At 37.6% G+C, this 26,827-nt stretch overlaps 1 protein-coding gene across 18 annotated transcripts in view; it reads right to left on the bottom strand.

The window, feature by feature from the left end:
* The window catches only part of DLG2 (discs large MAGUK scaffold protein 2), a 961,231-nt gene that overhangs the window by 700,115 nt on the left and 234,289 nt on the right, over window positions 1–26,827 (bottom strand). The window contains exon 1 of one of the 18 annotated variants that reach the window (XM_071732904.1): window positions 12,905–13,436. The exons of 15 other annotated variants lie outside the window; for them this stretch is intronic. In XM_071732904.1, the coding sequence (XP_071589005.1) occupies window positions 12,905–13,024 (120 nt within the window). In that variant the 5' untranslated portion in view covers window positions 13,025–13,436. Of the gene's footprint in view, window positions 1–12,904; window positions 13,437–26,827 lie in introns of those variants that run through there. 2 more of the 18 variants (XM_071732884.1, XM_071732951.1) reach the window with 2 other exon arrangements.

Genomic DNA, 26,827 nt, shown 5'->3' with positions numbered 1-26,827 from the left:
ACTGACACATCCCACCTACATTCCCCCAGTTGCTGCAGCAGTACCTGAACCTGATGTTTTTAGCATTTGAATTGGTTTTCCTTCCACTCACCCTTTGCCACTGCGCCAGAAACTAAATTGTGGGTTGTAACCCTATGCTAGGGATGAAGCAGAGCCTAGGATTTAAAATCAGTTAGAAACAAATCTTTAGGACTGCCACTAAGTATTTCCCTATATGCTACATGCACAAAGCTTTACAGCTTTACAATACCTGTGACAGACTGTGGGCAAGTGCTCCAGTCAGCTTTGTTGGTGTAACACAGAAATAAAACCAATAGAGGAGATTGAGAGAGTCCCAAGAAAACTATAAAATTGCTTTGAAAAAAGGTGTTCAGGGATCACCTGATGAAATGCAGAAGACACCCAGAAAGAAATGCTCATCTAGGGACATCACCAACACCACTTCTATTCCTGGCTGACCATTGGGAAAAGTTTTCCCTTTCTCTTTTCTCTGCATTTTTTTTCCTTTTCATTAGAGCTGGTGTATGGACCAACTATGGACCATAGGAAAGAATCTTTTTGTATCTTTGTTTATCATCCTGTGTGAAAATGCATCCGGATGGGCATAATCCCTTTATTCATTATTTTTTAGCCTGTCAAGAAAACTCTAGAACATTTTTATGTATTATATTTATGAATTCACTTAAAAACAGAAAATATTCTCTCTTAGCTTAATACTGTTAAAAACTTTTACATAGGTCCAAGCTACAGGTAACAAATAAATCTGAGCTTGTCTTTAGATTGAGATGTATTGCATTTTCTGTGTGAAAAAAGAGTGAAATACATTCACTTAATAGTTGAATGTTCTGGTGAAATTTGATCTCTTTAGAAGATCGTGTAAATATCCACGTATAGCTAAGGGAAAATCTCAGGATCAAGTCACATGGTCAGATGGCTAATGGCAATTAGATCTTCAAAAATCTCTGCTATCCAGCTCCTAATAACTTTTGAAAAGTTGGTAATTATCTTAAATAGTTCCTGTCACTTACTAATTTTACCACCTGTTAAAGACATGGCAAATTTACCATGGATGTACTGTACAAATATTTGGTAATCAATCATCACAAAATATCCCCCTAAGATGTTTTATTAACTCTATTACTTCTATTAACAGTTTCTGGTGAATACTTGACAGCACTTCAGGTCTTCCAGAGTCACACCTACACTTCCAGCCCCATGTTCATTCTTCCTTTTTGCATTTCCAGCCAGTGAGATGATCTCATCATTTTGAGTCTGTTTTGAGGCTGATGATCCTTTGCCAGGGTCTGAAATGTTATCAGTGGATGACTTTAGTAAGACCTTTGACACGGTTTCCCACAGCATTCTCCTAAAGAAGTTGACTGCTTGTGGTCTGGATATACACATTCCACAATGGATAAAAAACTGTCTGGATGGCCAGGTCCTGAGAGTTGTGCTGAATGGAGTTAAATCCAGCTGGCAGCCGGTCATGAGTAGTGTTTCCCTGGGCTCAGTGCTGGGGCCTCTCCTCTTTAACATCTTTATTGATGATTTGGATGAGGGGATAGAGTGCATCCTCAGTAAGTTTGCACTCTGGCTTGTATGAGGAACACTGAGTAACAGGACCAGGGAGATGATCTTATCCTTATACTCAGCCTTGGTAACGCTGTACCTTGAGTAGTGTGCTGGAGAGGGTGCAAAAAGAGGCAACTAGGCTGATTAGGGGTCTGGAAAACAGGTCTTATGAGGAGAGGCTGAGGGAATGGGAGCTGTTAAGCCTGGAGAAGATGAGGTTGAGAGGAAACCTTATTTCTCTCTAGAGCTACATGAAAGGAGGTTCTAGTGAGGCAGGTGCTGGCATATTCTCCCTAGTGAATAGAGATAAGACAAGAGAATATGGGTTCAAGTTGCACCAGGGGATGTTAAGATTGGATATTAGAAAAAATTTCTTCATTGAAAGAGTGGTGAAGGATGCCCAGGGAGGCAGTGGAGTCACCATCCCTATGGGTGTTCAAGAAAAGGGTAGACTTGGCACTCTGGGAGATGGCTTAGTGGTTATGGTGGTTTAGGCTGACAATTGGACTTGATGATCTTGAGGGTCTTTTCCAACCTTGATCATTCTATGATTCTATACAGTTAGCTGTTCATCTGGACAGCTGTGGGTGTCTAATTTAGTGTGAGCTGACTGGTTCCTCAGCTATCTAGATTTACTGGCTGAAAGGGACCAAGCACAGATGAAGACCCTGTGCCTCAAAGACACCTAAACTTAGTTATCTGACATGCAAGCCAAATCTCACTCATTGTATGTGCTCAGTGTCATAATTTTTAACTTTTTTATACCTTTGCAGCACCTGCTGCAATGGCCATGAAATATGAAAGATGCACAGCTATCAGAAAAGAACCAGACCTAAGTGTGTAGTCCTTGGTTTGTTCTCTCATAATTTTCAAGCAACAAAAATAAAATATAACAATTGAACATCATTAAAATAATGGACTCATCTACCAGCTGGGCAAGAGGGGAAACATGCAGCAAACAGCTCATTTCAATTACTCATTGATTATTTTTTGTATATTAATTAAGTAATTCAGAAGCATGAACCAAGACAAAAACAAAGGAAAACAAATAAAATAATCTCTCAGTCCCATAAGCTCTTGCTTTTGCCTCATCTCCAGGGCATCTTGGCTGACCCACCAAAACAGCTTTCTCCTCCTCCCCACATTTTTTATGGCTTCCTTATGTTGTATAAAAAAAAAGGAAAGGAGAGAAAAAGCTGCCTGACCAGCATTAAAAATCCCATTTTTTGCTGCTTTGAAGGATGGGATTAATTTGACCAGATGGAAATGTCTATAAGAGAGAGACCTACATCTCAGCTAGTCACCTAAGCTCTCTCTGGTAACTGGAGAGAAACTGGCACTTTCAGGACACAATTAATCTCATCCCCGTGTAGATATTTAAACTAGGTCAAATGAATCATGCCTCAGAAGAGACAATTCCTCTCTGCTGACAGTAAAGGGAGCCTGAAATCACTAGATATAGATGTTTACATCAGTTATGTCTAAAGTTAAGTGAGCTGAATGTCACCTGAGTTCTTCAGATTGCTTTCTTGCTTTAGAGGCAAAATGCCTTATATTCCCTTTCTGATTACACATGTGGCTAGAAAGCAGTGTGTGGCCTTCATGTCCCTATTTTTAAGAACTCAAGCACTACAAGAGATGTATGAATGTATCATGTGACTCCCTTCAAAAGCAAGTTTTCATGAGAAATTAATGACATCTCAAAAGCACACAGGAAGAAGAGTGTATGAAAGTACTGATAAGCACTCCAACAGCTTCTCAGCAAGAATCAGGTTCTTGTCTTCACAGATCATCTAGTAGAAATGAAATAATCTTTACAATTGTCCTCTTCTAAAGGAACTATGTAGTATGATTTGATTTCTAAAAAAATGTTTCATATAATGTCTATTTGCTGAGCTGCTGGCTGTTATCATAGTCATAATAGACTGAGGATACAAGTGAGAACAAGGGTCTCGTGTACCCAGAAGCACATCCACTGTTTATCAACCACTGGAGGTGGTCCAAAGCAGAAACTACCCCTTCCACACAATTTATTCCCTTTTCCCTTTTAACCAGGAGATCTGCATTACATGAGATCAACCCTTCAGGAGTTCCTGCCTTTAACTTAGTGCTAAAGAGAGATTTCTAAATAGGGACTTAAAAAAAGGTAGCGGGATAAATGCTGCAGAGGACAGGTTACTGATAAAGATCAATATATTTTTAACTCAGACAGCAACAAAGTTCTAGCTCTGTGAATAAAGAAAGCAATCCTGCCTTGTGGGCATGTTCCAGGGAGGTCTGCAATCCTTCCAGGTTTGGGGCAGAACATGAATTGCCAGTACAGCAAACTGGCTAAAGGAACCCTGTATATATAAACCTGGACATCATGCACATGGTGTCTTCAGTGGGGGTAAAACCAGCAGAATATCTACTACTTCTGCATGGGGCAGCAACTGTCCTGAGATGGATCCAGCTGTGCCATGCACGGATCAGGAGCCCTTCTGTGAACCTGGAGAGAGCTCAAAGATAATCCAGGAGAGGGATGAGAGCATTGGTAACCATGCTTTGCAGTAAGAGATGCCAGAAGCTCAGTTTATTTACTTAATCAAAATATGATTAGGTGATGCTTTCATTGCAGCCTGGAACTATTCATGGGGGTAAAATCCTTTGCAGTGGGCTCCTCAGTCCAGTGGATTAAGATGTAGCAAAACACTGAAAGTGATCAAAAAACTGGAATCCGAGCATAGTTTAATTCAGACTTGAAATATGGCACACACTTCCATCGGACTAATTAACCCCTGGGAACAGCCTATTTGTAAAGATTGTGGGAGGTTCTCCCTCATCAGAAATTATTCAATAGAAACAGAATGTTTTTCTAAAAGGTACAGCAGGTGTCAAGAGGTGTATCTTTCCTCCAAAAATTCACATTACATTTACACTCTGCCCTGGTAGACCAGATTAATTATGATTGTTCTGTCTAACTTAAAAACTTGGCCACGTATTTTTGTTTGCAAAAGAAAATTGAAGTTTTAAAAAAAATTTGGCAGGATGAAAATCCTGTCCAAAATATCTGCAAATATGTATGAAGCATCTATGATATTTTTCTTGATCTGTCCTGCAACTCGGATGAAAATGCTTTTCTGATTTTACTTCTCCAGTCAGTCCTCCTTTTCTGAAGTTTCAATGATCCTGTGTATCAAAGGCAGACAAATCTTTCCAATTACATCTCTGCAGAGATTCCCATTTGAAATTCAAGAAGTTTACTTCTTTGGTGGAAGTGAGACTAAACCAAAAAATGCTTCTGCACAGGTTTGTTTGATTTTTTTTATGTGATTCAGATTTTCTTTTATTTGTCTTTCTAGAAGAAGTCTGGAATTTCCTCAGTTGTCAGGAGAATTTATGCTACTTCAAACACTCAGATCTGTCTTGAGACACAAAAAGGAAAAATCAGGCTCCTCCCCCGAGAAAAAAGTGATGGCTACACTTTTAATAATAGTTTTTTCATTCTGTAGCTTCTGTATTAGTCATTAATCTGTAGCTATCATTCATCATTTTGGCATGGGAATATAGGTGGAATGCAGACTGCCTGAATGTGTTCCAGAGTTCATTTCTGTGGTGTGTGTCCACAACTGAAAAAATGCCAGTTCTTTTGGAAACTTCTTTTGCATCTTTAGTTCCAAAAGACATATTCCTTGTCTCCCGCTATCTGTAAGGATATCATGGAAGGAAGGGCATGGGGGCTTCCCCCTCCAAAAACAGGTACATTTCATACATTCATCCAATGCCAAAAGCATAGGGTCCTGGACAGGAACAAAACATTTCGGCATATCCAAAATACATACAACCAGCATTAGTAAGAGAGGAACCACCTGAGAAGATGAGCCCTGAAAAAATACTCCATTCAACCACAGACAATTATTATCTTTATCACAGAATCTTCATGGTTGGAAAAGACCACTAAGATCACCACATACAATTGTCAAGATTTCCCCCCTAAAGTAAAACAAAATAAAACAAAATACTAAAATAAAATAAATAAAATAAATAAAATTAATAAAATAAAACAAAATACATATCTGTATCACCATGTCAAATAGAACATGTCATGAAGTGCCTCATCTACATGGTTTTTAAATACTTCCAGAGATGGTGACTCCACCACCTTCCTGGGAAGCCTTTCCAGCATCTGACTACTCTCTCAGTAAATAAATTCTTCCTAATATCTAGTCCAGACCTCCCCTGGTACAAATTGAAGCCATTTCCTCTAGTCCTGTCATCATTTACTTGTGAGACAAGGCTAACACCTAATCCCCTACATTTCAGGGAGTTGTAGAGAGCAATAAGGTCTCCTCTCAGCCTCCTCTTCTCCAAATGAAACAATCCCAATTCCCTTAGCTTCTCCTCACAGGACCTGTTTTCTAGAGTCCTTATCATCCTAGTTGCTCTTCTCTGCACCCTCTCTAGCACCTAAATGTTCTTCTTGTAGTGAGGGGCCCAGAACTGAATACAGCCCCTCCAGTGCTGAATACAAGGGGGGCACAATCATTTCCCTTCTTCTGCTGGCCACACTATTTCTAATACAGGCCAGGATGTTGCTTGCCTTCGTAGCCACCTGGGCACACTGCTGGCTCATATTCAGCTGGGGCTTGGCCAACCCTCCCAGGTCCTTTTCTACCAGGCAGCTTTCCAGCCACTCCTCCCCAAGCCTGTAGCATTTCCAGACATTGTTGTGACATAAATGCAGGACCCAGCACTTGTCCCTGTTAAACCTCTTACAACTGGCCTCAGAACATCAATTCAACTTGTCCAGACCCCTCTGCAGAGCCTTCCTGGCCTAAAATAGATCAACAGTTCCACCCAACCTGTTGTTCTCTGTGAACTTGCCAAGGAAGTGCTCAGTCCATTTTATCCACCTTAGTCTGAGCAAATGGGACAGTAGAAACTGATGAAGTTGGAAGTGAACACAGAAAGAAGGCAACCAGGAGAGATTGTTGGGCAGCCTTTAGTTGTGGCAAGCTCTTATCAGCTTTATCCATCACTCAGCAATGGGCTTCTTCACTTCTCCCCCTCCAAGTGACAGGACCTACAGAGTTTCCCAAGAAAAAACACACCTTACTTCTGCCAGAGTCCACTGCACATTGAGTAATTTGTAGGCAGCAATGCTGTCAGGGTTGTTGATCTAATTACTCTGCAATCTCATAAACATCACATAAACACTGGCATCTTAAGTGCATAGGGCAAGTCTATTAGCAGTGATTTAACAGCAGATGATTTAACTTAACATCATACTTATGTAAACATAAAATTGTCACATATAGAGATAGTATCATGTTCTAGTTTCTTGCACATCTTAGAAACCCAAAAACTTCAAATCCTTTTGGAGTCCTAGATCTTTTCAATTCTCCTCTAACAAAAAAGGCCAATTATGTACCTCAGATAAGAATATCTCATCAGATAAGCTCTAATGAGTCCACATCAAAATGGGAGATGCAAAGAATTAAAATCTTTTTCTTGGCCCTATCAATCCAGAAATTAGTGAATGAAGAAAATAATGCCTAGCTTCTCTATCTTCCAACCACTATTTTTTAAACTAACTCTTCTAACTTTAGATGAGTACCTCATGTCCTCATAGCATAATATATTTTCTTAGTGTTCATAAACAATTCTTAGTGGTAGATTTAATTTCTCACACTGTGCTTGTCACTTCAGCATCTCTGTACCTGTTCACATATTTATAATGGCCTTTAAGGGAATATTATTCTGGTCTATGGGTTAAATATAGTCCCAATCTTACTATATCTAGACTACCAGAGCTGCTGCTGTGTTATTAATCTGGTCTAATTACTGCTTTAATTCATAACTTATTATGGTCATAGATTGTAAGTCAGCACTTGCAGCTGGGTCGAGTGGTAAAGCACATACTTAGGTGTTTTAAATGTTTGTAAATCTAGCCAAGTTTCATTCCAGAAGTGGAAAAATCAATCTTTAGGATTCAAATTATGTACTTCTTATTCAGACAGAACTACTATTTGAAATAAACGAAACTGGATCCAGATCTCCTGTTTGCCAGAACTCCTATTAACATCACTGGTGTGATTGCTAAAACTGGGCCATAAATGAGAACTTGAACTTCCTGAGAAGCATGAGAGTGGGCAGTAGGAGTATACATAAAGCAAGCTACCAAAAGAAAGAAATGCTGTGGCATTACAACTGCAGTAATTTCTGAGAGAACTCTTTCTCAAGAAGCTGATCCAAGACATCACTAACCCGTTTTTGCAATGAGTTATCTCTTCCCTAAAATTCCATCCTTATTTAATGAAAAGATGCCAGCAATACAAACAGCCCAGCTGTTTTTAGCTCTCAAGGCTAGATTCTGTAGTTGCTAAACAAATCCCTTACCAGGTTCAAGGTCTTGCTTATTTTATAGCCTTGTCAAACATTTATAAACAGATTACAAATACATTACAAAAATGCAAGCAGATATTCACAACCAAATAGTATTATCCTTTTTTTCATCCCCAAACCTGTCAGGTTGGAAATTCCCCACCAGCACTGTTTGCTTTCTAGTGCTAACCCACATTTTGCCTTGCTGTCCTACAGTAGTAGAGGAACCATACTTTGACCTGACACTTGTACTTACAGCTGTGCAGTTATGAGTTCAGGAAGTCAGACTGCCAGACATAATCAGAATTACAAAAACAAGAAAGCTCAAATAAAAACTACCTCTATGTATATTCTTAATTACATTAGAAAAAAAGTGAGAAAACAGTCTTTCCCTTATTCCTTTTAAAATGCTGTATCAAAGCTGTTCATGTGACTTCTGAACTGTTCCTCTCTTAATAGAGAAGTGCTAGAGGATGGTGCATGATTGAACATTTAAAGGAGGAAAAGCTGCATAAAAATACAAGGATCTTGTCTGGAAATCTGTGAGAGCTGAGAATCCAAATCCGTTTGTCTTCATCTCCATTTGCAAAGAATACCATAAGACTACACTAGAATATATTTTGGCAGTACAAACTCAAGTCTGAAAAATCCATAAACTCTCTTTTGTAATACCAGAACAATTCTTGTTATGAGTGGTGAAATTTTTTATTCACATAACTTAATTATATAGCTATATCATTATTATAAACTGGCAGAGGGGAAGAATTACTTCTGTGTGTACAAATCTAGACACAAATCAGCTGCTCGGTTGGCATTTGTGACATTTTGGCAATGAAACGTTTTGCTATTTGGGACTATGATTCTCCTGCTTTTTTTGCTTAATCCACAATTTACACCGCAATTGGAAAATGTTAGGTTTAAATAATTAATTGCATTTTTGAAAGGTGGGTGGGACAAGAGGATATACAGAGAAAACTAAAGTGATTAAATTATTCTGACTCCTTGAACCCTCTGTGGGCCCTGGCCATACACCGTTGTTACCCCAATAGGTCCTCTGCATCATCTAAAATTCTCAAAAAGTAGCAATGCAGAGGTCAAAATTTCAGCCATAAAACTCTTCATTGTTACTTTTTGTCAGAGGCTAAGCATAATCTTTTAGCTGAAGGAGATACAAGAGATCAGATGTATAAAATTTCTATCACAGTGACCCAAAGTTATCAGTCAGGAAAAAAAAAGGCTCTTAGTTATCCCAGTACTTAGGTAGGAGCTCAGTTCTGTGAGGTGTCAGGAGTACCCATTAATACAAGAACAGCCTTGAAGTCCTGCTGAAGTAACTCTGAATCTCCTGGGAAGCCCTTGGCCCATCAAAGGGTGAGGATTTGAATTCCTAACAAAGAACCCCTGATCTTTACATGGAGCTCTGCAGACCCCAAAGCCAGTGCTGACTGCTGCTGAGAATGAGGCGTTCCTGAGGTGTTTCAAAGTGAGAGATCCCAGTGCTCACATCAAATCCCATGCTAAAGTACAAATGAAAGACATCAGCTCGGCTACCTGAGTTCCCAGAAGCACCAACTGTGCCTTCAGTGACACTCTCAAACTGTTGGCCAGACTTAGCATCCCAGATTCACAGGAAAACCCCTCAGAACTACACATAAGGTTCATCAAGGGAAGGAGAGGGCAAAACTCTAACAAACTTTTACAAAAAGCAAGATCCCAGTCTGTAAAGGTTTTCCATGCTTAGCTCAGACTGTGGAACTTAAACATTTGCAATGTTTCCCATAGCTTTCAAGAAATACTGCTAAAGCTGAAGGAATTTCAAATACTTGCCTAAGCCAAAGCCAGAAAATTTTTTACTGGCAACCTCTAAAAATCTCTTGCATATGAATACAGAAAGTCTTTTGAATGCACAGATGACACAATTAAAACTACAAACATTTGACACTAGGCAGCCCCCTGCCAGTTAGTCTGTGCTTCTGACACACATGCTCAAAATACAATATATTAAACTGCTGCAAATAGTAGGAATTCACATTTTCAGGCACATTGCACAATTCCAAAAGAGCACTTGTGATATTGGAGGCACTGCTTTTAGGACTTAATTCCCTGACTTCTGTGCTCATTTATGATATCTTCCACTGAGGGAAAAAATTGTGCATACATGAGTGAACAAGAAAGAGATCAGTTAGAAATGCAGAATATTAACAATGCAGTGTCTAGTAAACAGGCAATAATAAGCAACAGTTAATTTTATTTTTTTTCAAGATGAATTTAATTTTATAATATTGGTCCAGAGAAATTCTGACAAAGATATTTTGCTCATAACTTTTCACACATCTTTCTGCTTTTTTTAACCACTGAGTCTGTTTCTGCTCAGGCAGAAAGAAATAATTATTCACATAGGCAAGTACATGTTCATGACCAGCACTGTTCTCTAGTCAGCTGTAAAAATAGGCTTTGATTAAGAATGCATGGGGTAGACCTCTTTTTGTAAGTCTGCATAGGCCAACTACATTCACATGGGCCATTTTAAGTAGACTGGCAATCAAGTGAAAGTCCTACCTTGAACTTGAAAAATCTGCTTTCTCTAAAGCCATAAACTGCAGCTGCCATCAGAACCAGACCAAATTGCTTTTCTTTTTACCATTTTCCAGGGCAAGAAAGTCTATTTCTTGTTACAGCCTGTACTTAAAGTTTAATTCTATCTTATGACTTAAAGACTAAAATATTTGAGAACCACTGGTATTTTTTCCACCCATTTAAAAGGGGCAAAATACAAAACTAAAAACAGATGGTTTATAATCTATTTTATTAATTTTGGCCACGCATAAATCTGGGGCTTATGTTAGTGTCAACCAAGTTAAAAGGAAGAGAGTTCTGTAGAAGCAAGCATATTTTAGAATGACCAGGCATGGAGAGCACCTTTCAATAAACTCCTATCTATTAAGTAATTTTCAATGTCAGAAAAAGAAAATAGGAATTAGTGAAGATGCAAGTGGTACTGCCATACTTGGGCATTTCCTGAGGGGATCTGCAAAGTTTTTGCAGCATTTTTTATGTTATTATACCCCAATGTATAGCTTGGAAAGCAGATGCTCAATGTATTCATTAGAAGTGTATGAGTTTGATTGAACTTCAACAACTGATAACATCCTGAGAACAGCATCATGTAAACAACAGATACTAATTTTCAATTATTCCAGAGGCATTAAACAGTTGAAGTTCCAACAAATTAAAACTATCTTATCTAAACAATCATCAGGCTTGGGTTAATATAAACCTTTCACTTTTTTTCTGTGCTTATGAAGGAAAGGAAAGGTATTTCAAAAGTTAAATCCATAACTCCTGTGGTACTTACTGATAAGGTATTTTGTTTAAACTACAGTAAAAATAGTCATAAAATAATTTCCCTTCTACACATTCTAATTTAGACTGTGAAATCATTTCTCACCAACAGACCTACTTTAACAGAACACCTTCAACACAGTTAACAGAACACAGTACTGCAGGCTGGGGGACAAAATAAGCATTAAAGAATGGTTGTTCTAAAAACATTCTTCATTGAAGTTTACTGCATAGAACACAGAGCATATAATGTGGGTATAATTTACTAAACTGCCAAAGACATTATAGGGAAAGAATAAGGAAAGGACAATGGATTTATTATTTCAGGAAGAAAGAACAGCATTAAAAGTTTTTTTATGTTTTTTGGCTGTTACACACTTATTCAAAGAAAATATATTTTTCACCTTCCTCCTCAGAAGTGGCACAGAAAGTGAATTGCAAAAGTTAATTAGAAAGTAATAAAATGTGAAAGCTTAGCAATTACTACAGCAAACAGCAGTACAGACTTTGACCACATACAAAGGAGCAGACTCTTAGAGTGTGAGCTTTTAATGCAACATACTTTTTTAATCAAATGGCCAAAAATATTTTCATGTAATAAATATGAAGCTCATTGTTTTCAAACCAAGTGCAAATACAGGAAACTCACTTTAATTCAGAGGCATGCTTAAGGCAGTTTGAAAGTGAAATATCCTTTACAATTATTTCTCTAGGTTAAATAAGCTGTAACTATGATTATTCGGTGTTTGCAGTTGATTCCTTCCCAGACAGACACTTATTTGAACTCAAAAAAGCCAGAACGCCAAAAGTGCCTCCCCAGTATGTTGGCTAAGGATTGTAATTCATTAAATTATGCAACTGGATTCCCACAGCTGGCCCACAGCTTGGCTTAGAGCTCAATTCAATGCCAATGATCCTGTCTGCTAATATTGTCCTACTTGCAGGGGAGATAATAAATCCAGCAACTTATACTGAAGTTCTGACACTAATTAACAGAGCAAGCAAATGTTTTCATGAGTGGCAAACGCTGGTTAAGTTACTGTGAGACCAGTGCTGCCAGCTGGCATTTTTCTGTAGCATTTTGCTTCTAATAATTCCTCATTAATTTTTTAGGACATTGCTTATAATTTGTTTGAATGCATATTTTTTTCAAGTTAGAAACAAATCAGCACAAAAAACAACCCAGATAACAGCAGCAAGACCCCACGATTCTTAGACAAGTATTCAACAAGAAAGCATGCAAACAGCATCACTTGGAGGATGCATGATGGACTAGAGTACAGGAATTCTTATCCTATATAAAGCTATGTAGCCCTGCATAAACAGCCTTTGGCATCTTGTTTCTGGCCTACCTGGACAGTATAGCAAAACATGCTTATCAGATCATACAAGCCCAGAATCTGAACTACAAGCAGTTAAAAACTGAAGGTCGCTAAGCTGCAAAATTAAAACATGCTTCTATGCTTTTGCTACACAGACAACGATAAAACAAAGCCTCCACAACCACCTGTAATAATATGCCTGCTCAGCTAGCAATTCCAAAGTACTCAGCAGCACAAGGTAGACATTTTCTGCAGCTGGTTTTACAAGTACATGCCTGCCAAATTGTTGTCTCGTCTCCTCTTACCTTCACATTAGTCCGGAGTGCACAGTAACATGCAAAAAACATTGCAGTAAACAAGGAGCATATGGACCAGAATTCAGCGTCTCTGCTCTGCACAAACGGTACACACACGATCCCGAGCATGTGCTACTAAGGAGCATCCGTTCCCTCTGTCAGTTTGAAAATGCATTGATCTCTGTTTTTCTGACTACAAAAAGACATGTCTTGAAGGCACTGAGTGAAAGCTACATATCTCTTCATCGGCTATATATAGAAATATGCCCAGTAATTTCAATTAGCAGAGAATTCAGCATCTGAAACTTGGACCTCAGTTGCTTTTCCTTCCAGCATTTTAAATTCAGGGGGGGAGAAGAGGAGGGGGAACTCACCCAGAGGGGAAAGGTGAGGAATTAAAATGTAAGCAGTGAGTTACTTATATTTCCCCCTGGCTTTGATGTTTTTCTTTTCAATATTTCACAAACGTTATATACAGCGGATGAAGAAGGGTTTCTTTTCCAATTCTCAAATTTACTGTAGATTCTGTACTGTTTCTGTCTGCTCTTGTTAAAGATGCAGCATCCCTTTTAACAAAGACAACGTCATCAATCATGACAGATTCAACATGTTCTACTTACAAATACAGTCTCTGATTAAGGACAATGGCTGGCTGGCTTATTAACGTTTCCTCAAATGCAAGTTCAGTCCCTTGTGATAATCTATTTTTAAATAAAAAGTCCCACCTACTCCTTCACTCTCATTTAATAAAAATGCAGCGGACTAGTTCTAAAGATCCTGAATTGCATTGTGCTCTCAGCTCAGACACTGTACATAATTTTCAAACTGTTTTCTTGCTTTCTGGAATCAGTAACACTGAGAAAAATTAAACTGAAAGCAGGAAAAGAAGGCTGTTCATTTGTAACTATATATTTTCAATTTAAAATGCTCAAATGTCTTCCAGAGGAGGGAACTCAGAACCTAGCCAGAAGGCAAAGCTTTAATTCACAAGCACAAAAATAAGATCAAACCACTTCTTTTACTCCTGTCAACTGCTGGGATGCTACAAATTAACTGATTGTTTACTAGACTGCAGGGACAGAAAGTCAAAGACCCAACTCTTTGTTTACAGCACCGGGAGCCACCAATATTCATACTGAATTATAAGCAATCTTCAGGAATAAAATCAGAAAAGAGCCTCCTTTTTTGGTTAGATTTTTTTTGGTGGTTTTTTTTTTTCTTCACTGCAGCAGATACTGTGGGAAGCAAAGAGTGGAAGAGGCTTTACTACCTCCTTCTCGACCAGCACAGAGTAATTTGTGTAGGATAAGCATAACTTAATAGAAAAATCTGCAGTGACTTTTAGGATTTCTTTAGATAATGCTTTACATAAACCCCCTTCTGCAGAAATGCTGAAGTCCTATCAAAGTCAGTGGGTATCTTTCTGTGGGCAACAAGGTGAAGCAGCTTAAACAGAAGGACGTGCATTTAAAGAAGAAAGGGGGAGGGGCAGGGTTTTTTCCAACATCTTCCTAAAGACAAGCTCTCAGAAACTGTCGTCAACTCCAAGTGAATATCTATTTTTAGCCTGTCATTGTTTGTCTCTTTTTTTAGGAATGAAAAAGGCAGTCATGTTTAAAGCTAGATATTGCTCTGCAACATATCCTAAATCAGCTACTTAATTTGATCCTCAGCTCCATCTGTCAAACAAATTAAACAATTAGTAATCACTAATTCTTTGGCACAAGCAACAACTTCCAGAACAAAAGACATGAGCCCTGTACTGAAATCTAATTCTGTAAGTTTTATTAATAATGAAACTTGTGTCTAGAAGCCATAGTTCATAAAGCTGGGATATCCCCAAGTTGTGATAGTTCAGACTTTGGCTGCAGCAACATCCATCAAACAAGTTACATCATAGTAACATGTTGCTTAGCAAAAGTATGGGAGAATTAAATTGATTTATTTTCCTGACACTATTCAAGTGAACAGAAAAGGATCATGGTGGGGTTTTTTTGTTTATTTTGCTTTGTTTTTGTTTTTGTTTGTTTTTTTGTTGTTGTTTTTTTGGTTTTTTTTTGTTTGTTTGTTTTTTTTTTTTTCAGTAAAGTACATTAACAAATAAAATTAAGCATCTTAGTAACTGAAAAAAATATCAGACATCTTTGGGAATTCTGATATGCTGAAGAAATGTAACTCAAAAAAAAAGATGAATAGATGCACAGTCCTGAACAGCAAGGCAAGGCTTAGGCAAGCATGTAGCTGCATATGAAAATCAAATTCAAGACTCCTTTCTGCCAAAGGAATTGCACAAGGTTCCAGTCCACAAAGTATTTGAAATAACTTTCTTCTTCATGATCCTAAAAAGTTAATGGGTTTGGGTTTAGGGAAACATATCCAACATGGGTAAAATAGGAATTTCACAAAAAGAAAGCAGGGATGTGCTACTATGTGATTCCCAAGGGACCACCTATATGAAAGGCCAGACTCATTTAAGAATACAAGAAGTAAAGCAGTCCCAAAGTCTTCACTCAGAAAAACCTCCAATGACTCCTGAATGTCTGGCAGAAAAAGTTATCTTGGAACGTACAGATCCTGACACCCATAACACATTTAAGAGTGGACAGGAAGATTCCCACCCCTGTGGCAGTTGCCTCCAGTAATACCCATGGGGCATTTAGAATTTGCTGGAAAATTGAAACCTCTGTACCTGTCATCAAGGTATTACTATGATAGCAGACCAGAGTAACACATTTACCAGGGTCTACTTCAGGTAATCTACACAAGCAGATACCCCCAGGCCTCGTTCAGCTCTGACAAAAATGTCATATTGCAACAGTCTGATTGTTAAAGATGGCATCTCACCAAGGTCATAAAATACTTTATTATGACTAATACCTACCCAAAAACATCACATATTGGTGATATTTACAGTCTTTGACGTAGAGTTTATAACAATGAGTGAGTAAGAAGCCTTGTCTAAGTCTGCCAGACATGCCAGATACAGTAGATCATTTCAAGTGCTCAGGGCCTCTTTAAACAGGAGACCACAGGGAAGGACCTTACAGATGACAGAAGTCACTTCATTGAAAAAAAAACACCAAAAAACCCAAAAAATCCAAACAAAAACCCCCTGTATAAAACCAGTAGAGAGATAGTAGCCCAAAAGAGCTGCATTACAGACCTACTTTGAAAAGACACAACTTGTGACCTGAATGTTTTTAGGTGTCAGAAACCACTAGAGCCACTATTTTGAGCTGTGAAATTTCATCTTTACTTTATCTTCCTGTGCCAGGAGATAGTAGAAATAGTAGTATTAGTAGTAGTAGTAATAGAAATAGTAGTAGAAATTACCTATTGCCATTGAATCCTAAAGCTGTGGTCAAGGACCCCCACTGTGCTATGGCACTCTACAAGCACAAAACAGGAAGTACAAGGAAAAAGTTGTAAGGGAAGGGTGAACCCATACTGGAGAGTTATAGTTTCATCTTCAGCAGCCTAACCATTTTCAATTTTTTTCCAAGGCATGATGGAAAGCGTGGTGTTTTAAAGGTAAGTAAAAATAAAAGCCATAGACAAAAATTGCTGGAAAGAATGCAACACTCTCCAGGGTTTGCTCCATGACAGTGCAATGTGCCCCACTTCACCTAACCACCACATTTGGTAGTAAATGTTATCAATTGCTTTTAAAAGTTTTGCTGCAATGAGACAGATTTTGTGATCATCAATGATCACAAGGAAAGCAGAGACTACATAGAAAAAATAAAAAATAGAGGGAGAAAGGACTAAAGAAGAGAGTGCATTGCTCTTTGAGTGGACAGAGGGACAAATGGCATTTCTGTTCTCCAAAAGAGGGAAGAGTGAATGTCTGCATGGAGTTGGACATAATGGTGGAGTTTTGCAATGTCTGGTAAGGTCTGGACTTTGTATGCATTGTAAGGTCTGGACTCATAACTCTTATTAGTATTAATATGGATAAAGTGCACCAGTGACTTTCATCAGCCAAGGGTGTAAATCTCCCTATTTTTGCAGTGATGCTGGAGGTACTGGCTTGTGCAGTCATGGCACTATGGCTACAGTCATGCTTCATCACCCCCTGTCTTTGCACACTGCAGAGAAACAATCTATATAGCACCCTAGTCCTGCATTGCTTAATCACTTCTGATTTCAGCATGTGATCTTTACATTGGAATTGCTTCACTCCTTTCCCCATTTTGGAGACTTAAAATTGTCCTGAAAATGCTATTTTTCACAGCTTACAGAAAGATCATTACACTGAAAATATCCACATTGGATGGTAGGATATTGCAGAAAACAGTGATACAGACTGCAGGTCTTGGGTGCTGCAGCGTCTACAGTTTCAAAGTGGAAAATGGTGATTCCCCAAGAGTGGATTGAGACATGAGTTATCTAGAAACAACTGCAGGAAGACACATGGAAGAGAAGCCACAATTCTCAAGACAGATTTAGGCTTTCCCCTACAGCAAAGTCTAGTAAACTGCAAGAGACAGAAGACTTAAATCAGCATCTTGAGCTCAGCAAATCTTAAAATGTCCAGAAAGAGAAACAAAAAGGCTGAATAGATTATTTACAAACTCTCATCTCCAGTATTGTAAACATGTCTCTGCACCCTGGCATCCTGATGCAAAAGTTGCTGTGTCAATCATTCTTCCTCACATCCAGGCCAACAAACAGTGAAGACCTTCCTTGGAACTGATTTAACTAAAGCCAAGTTTTTTTTCCTGCACAGTGTTTTTAATATAATTGACTAATTTTTGAGCATTTAATAATTTTCCTCCTAATGTCCCAGCTCTCTATTTTCTGTCTTCTGTGGTTGCAGCAAGGAAGGGTTTGATCAGATATATGAGAAAAACACAATTTCCTTCTCAGTAGTAAATGTATCCGTATTTTCTAAACATTGTGGTTTGTATTTTAAAATAGCCATAAAACTATTTATAATAATCAGATTTAAAGAAATTATATGGCCAAAGTAAACGAGCAACAGCTTGATCCTGAAAGTCTTGTCTATGACTGAGTTTCAAAGGAAATGCTTCCTCATTGCTCCAATTACCCTAAAACAGAAAGCTGCAAAACAAGAACAGAGACCCAGAGGGAAGTTGTTGGATGGAGCATCACAAAGCACCTGGCATTACTCAAACCCCCATTCTTACTCTGCGGTACCTGTAACCTGTGGATCAAGTTAATTTTATATTTCATCCTATCCAACTGATTGAGATGATGTGATTCCATTATCTTCTCTTTATTGAGAGACCCAGACTATGAAAACTTTATCAGCTCCTAAGTTTTCCCATTGGATTTCCTGATTTTCACTCCAGGTGATGACTAAGGTATCTCCATAATGTGTGTTTTGTTTTGCATCTGTGAGAGGACAGCTGCCTTCCCTCTTGACTTGCATTCTCATGAAAACAAATTGAAATATTATTTCCATCAGTTAAATTCCTTTCTAAGCTAGAGGCCATATTAACATGGAATCCTAGAAGATGATCCATTCTGTCTTCCTTGCTGAGGGAAGATTAACCATGGGCAGGCTTTTCTGGGCAGATGTTTGTTTAACAGGTCATTCAAAATCTCTCATGAAGGGAATACAGTCTTTGCTTTAGATGGCCCCTTTCTTATTATTATGGGAATGTTTCTGTTGAAGGTCAGGATGATGCTCAGCAGGAAGATACCATCTTTTATCCAAATAAGATTACTTCAGCAGAACTGCTCTTTTTGGAGTGGTTTTTTTTTTTTTAATTTTCCACTGCTGGGAGGCCATAATGATGGATACATTGGTAGGAAATACTAAACTGCATAGTTGTGAAGTGCTGGGAGAGTAAACGATGCTGAAGTTTGGTGCATGGTGGTTCTTATGCTTTCACCTTTTGCACCTTTTCACCTTGACAGCAGTGTGTGTAAACAGATTCCCATTTATTCTGCATTGTTTAGATGTATATGCACACGAACATGTGTACAGGGATACACTTGTATCTGAAATCCATGTTTATTAGGCAGAGTACCAAAAGTGAAATGAGAAGAGTATATTCATTGTTTTTCTCTCCAGAAACTAATAAACAAGGTGTTTGGGTCTTTCTGATACACCCTGTCTGTGATTTAGTCCAGATAGATGTACAGTTCAAGAGAAGGTAAAAAGCCTAGAGAATTAGAAGTCTGTGCTTGTTTCCCACCCTTCCCAACAAATCATTTACAGTGAATGTTTGAAAAACTTGGAGGAAATGAAACTTGGGGAAAATGATGTCTATATTTTAACGATTTGCCATCACTTCCCAATCATGAATTAACATTTTACCTTTATAATTTATGAACTATAATTTATGAACTAAGCTAATTCATTTAAGCATAAAATCCACATTTCCATGGTAACAGCATGAATGAAGAAGGAATGAACTTCCAAAGTTCAACTGCATTTATTGCAGAACTTAAAAATAAACCTCTAGCAATTTTCGCCCTGGAAATTACTGTAGTCATTTTGTATGAAACAAATTTTAACAATTAAAGCTTTTATTGTAAATCTGTATGCAACAAACTTGATTTGATATTATATTTTGTAAAGATCTCTATGTGTTAAAACACCTACTATTTTTAGTACTGTGAGTTTAGTCAAGGAAACTATTTTAAAAGAACCTATTGTTAGATTTAGAAATATTATATAAAATTGTGTAACTGTGGAAGTAGCTTATGCATTAGTGAAAACAGAATTTTAGGCTCTGTGTGTGTGTGTAACCAGTGTTTTCAATAAACTAGAAAATGTTAGGTTTTACATGAGCAAGTACAACGATGGATATTCAATAGCCTTGCTGCAACTATTTCTCTCCATTCATTTCATAATACTTCTTAGCTTAACTTGTTAAAAGACTTCAGCTAGAAATCTGAGCAATGAGACAAATACCTTGCTTGAAAATGTTTAAATTTAGCCAGCTCTTGAACAGTTATTTCCACTCTGCATAATGTGTGAAGAGAAACAATAATTAACAAGTGAAATAATTTACAAAGAATTTAGTATATTTTCAATGTTTTAATAGTTTCAAATAAAGAGTCAGGGAATTTCTGGAAGCCTTAAGAGTCAAAAGCCAATTATTACTGAGCCAATTAACTGGCTCAGTAAGGACTAAACAGGCAATCTAATTATCCTAATAATGTAATAAATTTAATAATATGTTTTCTTTTGTTTAACAAAGAGAAGAATATTCAAAATAAATATATTACAAAAATTAAGGAGGCAACACATCTCTTAGTGAAAAGAACTGTTGTTTAAATACAGCCAAATGCACCAAAATAATCTACCTCTACAGTTATAAATACACCATCTCCTTGTAATCAGAGCTTTTGAAAATACAATTTGCCAATTTGTCTATCAAGTTTAAGAAAAGTGCACTTAAATCAGACTTCCTATTATTATGTATTATTTATGTATACACCCAATGTTACAAAAAATATTTTTCAGCAAACTATCTCTGCAAAAGCTGATGTTATAGTAAGAATATAAGTAAGAATATGTAGTTAAATAATTAGTCTTATAATTCCTACATGTAAGAATAATTACATCAGCAAAAACTTCCATAACTGAGACCTTTCCTGTAGAGTTTTACCAATTATTCATTCCTTACTTCATCTCCTCTTTAGACAGGTCCAAATATTTTCTGCTTCTGCTGTCTTATTTTCAGCTGTACATACACAAGTCCATGGGAATCACTGAGATGCATCCCCTGGTCCTGAAAGAACTGACAGATGTAGTTGATAAGCTGCTCCCAGTCATATTTGAAAAGCCAGGGCAGCCAGGCAAAGCAGCTGATGGCTGTAAAAAGGAAAATATCACACCCATTTTTTAAAAGAGTTAAAATGAGGAGCCTGGGAACTACCAGCCTCACATCTGTGCACAGTAAGATCATTGTTCAGACCCTCTTGGAAGCCATGTCCAGGAGTATGAGTGACAGGTGGGTAATTATAGACAGCCAACATGACTTCATGATGGGCAAATCATCTCTAAATAATTTGCTGACTTTCTGCAAGGAAGTGATGGAGTGACTGTTTCTCTGGATAAGGGAAGAATGGATATCATCTACATGGCCTTTGACATGGCCTCTAAATTGAAGAGAGATGGATTTGAGGGTTGGGCTACTTGGTGGATAAGGAATTGGCTGGATGAACCCATACAGAGCTTTGCAGTCAATGGCTCAATGTACAAATGGAGATCAGTACCAACTGGTGTCCCTCAGGGGTCCATACTGGGACCAGTACTATTCAGTACCTTCATTAACAACATATACAGTGGGATTCCATGCAGCCTTGGGGAATTTCCAGACAGTACACAGCTGAGTTGCACAGTTATATGCTGGAAGGACATGGTGCCATCCAGAAGGACCATGACAGGCTCGATGAGTGGAACAGTGTGAATTTCATGAAGTTCAACAGCACCAAGCACAAGGTCCTACACCTGCACCAGGGCATTAACCAGTATCTGTACAGACTAAGAGATGAATTGATTGACAAAAGTCCTGCAGAAAAAGATTTGAGAATACCAGTGAATGAAACATTGGGCATGGGCCAGCAATGTGAACTTGTAACCCAGAAAGCCAATCCCATCCTGGGCTGAAAACAAAACCAAAAAAACCCCACATCCAGCCTGTCAAGGGGGGTTGGTTCTCCTCTCTGGGGTTGTTCAGCCTGGAAATGAGAAGGCTCTGGGGTGATCTTATTGAAGCCTTTCAATATTTAAAGGGTGTTTATAACAAATGTGGAGACAAAACTTTTATTAGGGACTTCAGTCATAGGACAAGAGACAATGGTTTTCAACTGAAAAAGGTTGATTTAGATTAGACATAGCAAATTTTTTTTCTCGTGAAGATGGTGAGGCACTGCAACAGGTAACTCAAAGGAGTTATGGATATCCCATCATTGCAAGTATTCAAGGTCAGGTTGGAAGGAGCTTCAAGCAACTTCGTCTCATGGAAGATGTCCTTGTCCAAGGCAGGGTGGTTGGACTAGATGATCTTTGAAGGTCTTTTCCAACCAAAACCATTTTATCATTTCCCTTTCACTAGTATCTCTAGAACCATTTCCTATTTTCTAGATAGGCTTGAGGAAACTAAAATTTCTGCAAATTGCAGAGAATTCTCAGGGTGTGTGCCTTTATCAGAAACATCACTATTGCTTAAGTCTCACCCTTCCATGTATTACCCTAAAGCCTCCCTGACTGCTGCTAACTTTGTTGCACTTGAAGTGGGGCATCCAGGAAACGGAGTGGTAGGTGAAAAAAATTTCATCCTTCAAAACCTTCTGTCACTAACAAACTGGTACCAGTCTGTTGTTGCTGGGGTCAAATAGCAAGTGTGTTGCAAATTCACGTATCTCCAAAGGGCACTCAAAATGAGTTTTAAAACTTGGGCATCACTAAAACTGAATTTATATATGTGTACATCTAAATGTAGAAGTCAAGTTTTTGGAGCCATTAAGAGGTTAATTTTCATATATGTATTACCAAAATGAGAACAGCCCAGCTCACACTTGCTCCCACCCACTTGCTGCTGCATCCTTCTGTGCCTCCTGCACAGCAATTGAACTATGATTTCTAAATTGCTAAAATTACATCACAGAATCATAGAATCTGCCAAGCTGGAAGGGACCCACCAGGATCATCAAGTCCAATTCCTCTCCCGTGGCTAGGGCACCCCAAGATGATCAAGGTGAATCAAGATCAAGATGAATAGATTCCTCCAAAGAGGATTCCTAAAACAAAAGTATTTCTGAGGAACAAGTGGAAAAAATATACATCCTCTAAATCATACCCAGCTAACCAGACAACAAAGTTTTGAAAACTATTATAAACTATTGCTTTTGAGAATTTCACCTGGGTTTCCAAAAATATTCTATTGAGAAGGCCTATCTCAGTGGTTAGAACTCATCTCTTTCAAATCTTTAATAAATAGAATCATGAAAACAGACATCTTTTTAATCTTTCACTGTGTATTGATAACCAGCTCATATTCACTAAATCAGTTTTTGACTCCATTTTGCTGTTCTAGGTTGAAGGAAATACCTCCAAAGTTTATTACTTTATGGACACCAGACTCTTTTCAGTGACTTGATCTGAGGAGGATTTGGCACACACAGTTAAAGTTTGAAAATGTCTTTAAGAAGTTTTTTAATTTAACCTATTGAGATATTATGTTTCTGCAAAGAAAAAATGCTGACTTATGAAGAATAAAATATAGACTATTAACACACAATACTAGCTTAAAATTAGAAAACAATTTTAAACGACAGTACCAAAATAGTGGACTTCAATATTATTGAAACTAATCTAAAAAAGTCAAAATTATTCACTGAATTAACACTTTATTACTGAAAATTTTATGTCAACCCACATATTTTCAAAAAGTTACATCTGAATAGAAAATTTGTACACTTAAGTTTTTACTTAAACAATTCTATTATTTCCCAGCAGTTAAATCTTTTTTCACTGATATTTAACCAGCTTTATTATTTCCAAGCAGTTAGAGGTTTTGTACTAAAATACCAGACCTTCCACATATCTTCCACAGATGTCATGTTCTCAATTCAATATTTCCTTGATTCACATGTAGTGAAGACCAGATAAATTTAGAGAATGTCTTCAATTGAAGTATCTTATAAAATGCACATTTCTGCTATAATCTGATGATATTTCACAAGCTGATTTTAGCATTGCTCTCTCTGTAACAGTTTATAACAGATAAAAATGGCAACCTTTCTGGTTATGGGGCTTTCTATAAACATTTTCTTATTATGTCTATATGCAAAATTATTCTCAGCATAGTACACGGGGTCAATATCTCTTTTGCATGGAGGACAAGACTGAATGAGACATGCATGCTGACAGCAGAATATCAATTGACTAGAGCTGTATTATTTATCTGAGAGGAAATTTTTCAGTTCCCTTAATATTTTATTTAAATAGTTTTAGAAATAGCACTCCCCTTGACCCATAGACATTATGGCATGCCCCATTTCATGCATTAACCAAAAATAACATCAAATTCTTAGTAAAACAAAGCCAGAGCCTACTGTCAATCATAATACAAGTAACCTTTTCCTTCCAACAGGGTCATAAAGATCTACAGTCCTATAAAATATGGCAATCTAGCCTAAAGAATAAATAATGTCAGAATAAAAAGTTACATTCACTGAATGAAAATCTACTTATACTAAAGGCTATAATAAAAATCTTTATTAATTTCAGAGTATTTTATTGATGTTCTTTAAGGCACGAAGTAAACACTCACATGCCACGATAGTAAGTTTGTACATAAACCTCACTTATAAAGATTTGGTGCTCTTTGGTATTCTTTTGGAAGTTTATCAGCTCTACTGTAGCTATTCTACAAAATCACATCATTAAATCATCATGTCATGAATTCACATACTGAAATGTTCTTTAAGAGGCATTTGTGAAAGTTTATCCAGTCAAAATGACTGGGACATTGATTAAGATGTAAGGGCATCATACAATTAATAGACAGTATTTTGAACACAAAATACCACCATCTGAAAAAGTTCACATAAATTCACAGTCCCTGGGTTCCTTTGATCCAAGTGTGGTTTCCTGATTTGCTTCCTACATGGAGTTTACTCCCATAAACATTGCAAAAATAATGAAAAGTATATGAACTAGTGGTGATTGCTCAGAAGGTCAGGGGGGTTTTGTCCTGTTTAGATGATAGAAATATTGTGTGGGTCTCTAAGGCACATTGGAAGGGCAGGTGGGCAGCAGGAGGAGATCATCCAGCTTGTGTTTATCAATCAGAATTGAGGAAAGGCCACTAAGAGTTGTTTGTTTGTGACTCAGCAAGGCAAGTCTAAGTGGCCTATAAAAAGATTTTTCTTTTATCACAAGGGATGAGGATGGGAGTATCTGTTGTGAGAGATGACTCATGTCTAGAAAGTAGAGAAGTGCATTTGGGTTAGGCTTTTGTGAGCTGAAGTGATGCAATACAGCTGTTGAATTATTTTTTTTTTTTTTTTAATCTGAGTCGGAAGAGAGGAAAATAAGTGAACTAAATAAATAAATAAAATTAACATACACCATAGGAAGGTCTTTTATTCCATTCTGCACCAGACCAAGACAGGAATGTAGCTCATCTCCCCACTTTTGATGACTCCTGGACCTTCACAAAACATGTGATGTAATATGGAAATGAGAATGAAATTCAGTGACTGACAGAAAACATGTTTAGATGCATGCATATGTTTGTCCTTTTTAATGATAAGAATGTATCTCTCTAAATATTGGTTTAGTAATCTGCTTATTAATGGATGCTGCTGCATAAATGCTCTTGAAAAACAAGCCAAACCACAAAGTACACTAAATGGGCAGATGATTGCTGCCTGCTGATTTCAGTGAAGTTCTGGCCAGGAAGTCAGGCTAGATGACAGCCCAGGCCTTCTGGCTTAACTCCAGATGTATCTCTGCTAATCCACACTAGAAAAAAGGCACAAGACTGGAACAATCTGGAAAAGCTTGCAACTCCACAGTTGTTACTGCCTATAACAGAAAAATATCATTTCATACTTTTGCTTTACATTGTTCTCTGCTTCTTGCCCTATATTTCCTATAAATAGAGGTATTTCATGCCAATTTATAAGATGGAGTTTTTTAAGAGATGCAGAAATGCTGAAGCTTTAACTGAAGTTGTTATAAATCAGAATTAACCTCTGTGATGCTGAGAAATGTCTGCCACCTGCTATAAATAAAACTTTTAAATGTTTCTCAGTACTTGTGATACATTATCTTTCCCTGTCATTTGAAGGCCCTCTGAATTGAAATAGATTGTTGAATATTTTAGAATCAACATCACAGTACGATCACTTCAGGGAAAGAACTGTAATTATTTTTTCACAACTGCATAATTTCAGGGCATCATGAAATATGACTTCAGTGGATTTTTCTAAGCAGCACTGTCCCAGTCTCATGTTGAACAGTTGTGTCTATGGCAACTTGTGCCTCTTTTCATGGATCTCATATAACCACTATAATCTCTGAACGTTTTTTTAGGTATTTAATAAAGAACCCAATGAAAATTTTAAAAACAAGAAGGAACATTGAAGTTCATCCATAAAGCACCTTGTGCTGCCCTACACAGCTTAAAAAGGTAAAACACGTTTTGCATTAATAGAATTGGGAAACAGTTGAGACCAAACGAGATCACAATTTACTTTTCATTTCCTGGCTTCTGCTACTACTAGAAAGATCCATTTATTCATTATGTCATTATTGTATAGCAAATAGTGTTAATCAGAATGTTATTTCTCTATGCTAAAAGAAAACTGGTTGCAGCCAGAGCCTGGACTGAGAGCCAGGGCTCTCAGGATCTCTTGTTCTGTTTACCAGGTCTGATAAACAAGTCTACCCCTCAGTTTACTCATCTGCAAAATGGTATTTATATTATGATTCCCAGTAATCACTCTCAAAATGTCAGTGTTCTTATTACAACTCCCAATCCTTCCTGCTCTACAACTGCACTGCAACTCCATCTTACCTTTCAGTAAGGACACACTTCAGTCTGCAAAGCTTTGGATGACGAATATAAGTAATAGTGCTTAATATTTTCAAGTAATTTTAGAGACTGATCTGAAATATTTGATTTCCTTAAGCTGAACAAACACATCTTCATGCTCATTGAATCTCTGTGCTCTACCACCTACAGTGTGCAGCTTTGTGCTCTGCCACCTACAGTATTCCCCAAAGTATTTTTTCTTATGTGAATTCTTTTATTTGTGCCTTCCTCTTCCCTGTAACAAGCAGCTTGCTTGATTTCAATAGCAAGATTTCAAGGGCAGAACTTTCTCACAACCCTTCCACCACATATTGAAGACATCTCTGGGTTGGCAGCCCATATTTTTAGAAAAAAAAATGGTGAAGCATTTGATACTGTTATAGTCTTTGGAAAATATAAA

Source organism: Heliangelus exortis, chromosome 1 (genome assembly GCF_036169615.1).
Source record: "Heliangelus exortis chromosome 1, bHelExo1.hap1, whole genome shotgun sequence".
NCBI lineage: Eukaryota > Metazoa > Chordata > Aves > Apodiformes > Trochilidae > Heliangelus > Heliangelus exortis.
Note: the sequence above shows the minus strand (reverse complement) of the source record. Positions and strands in the feature narration are given on the sequence as shown.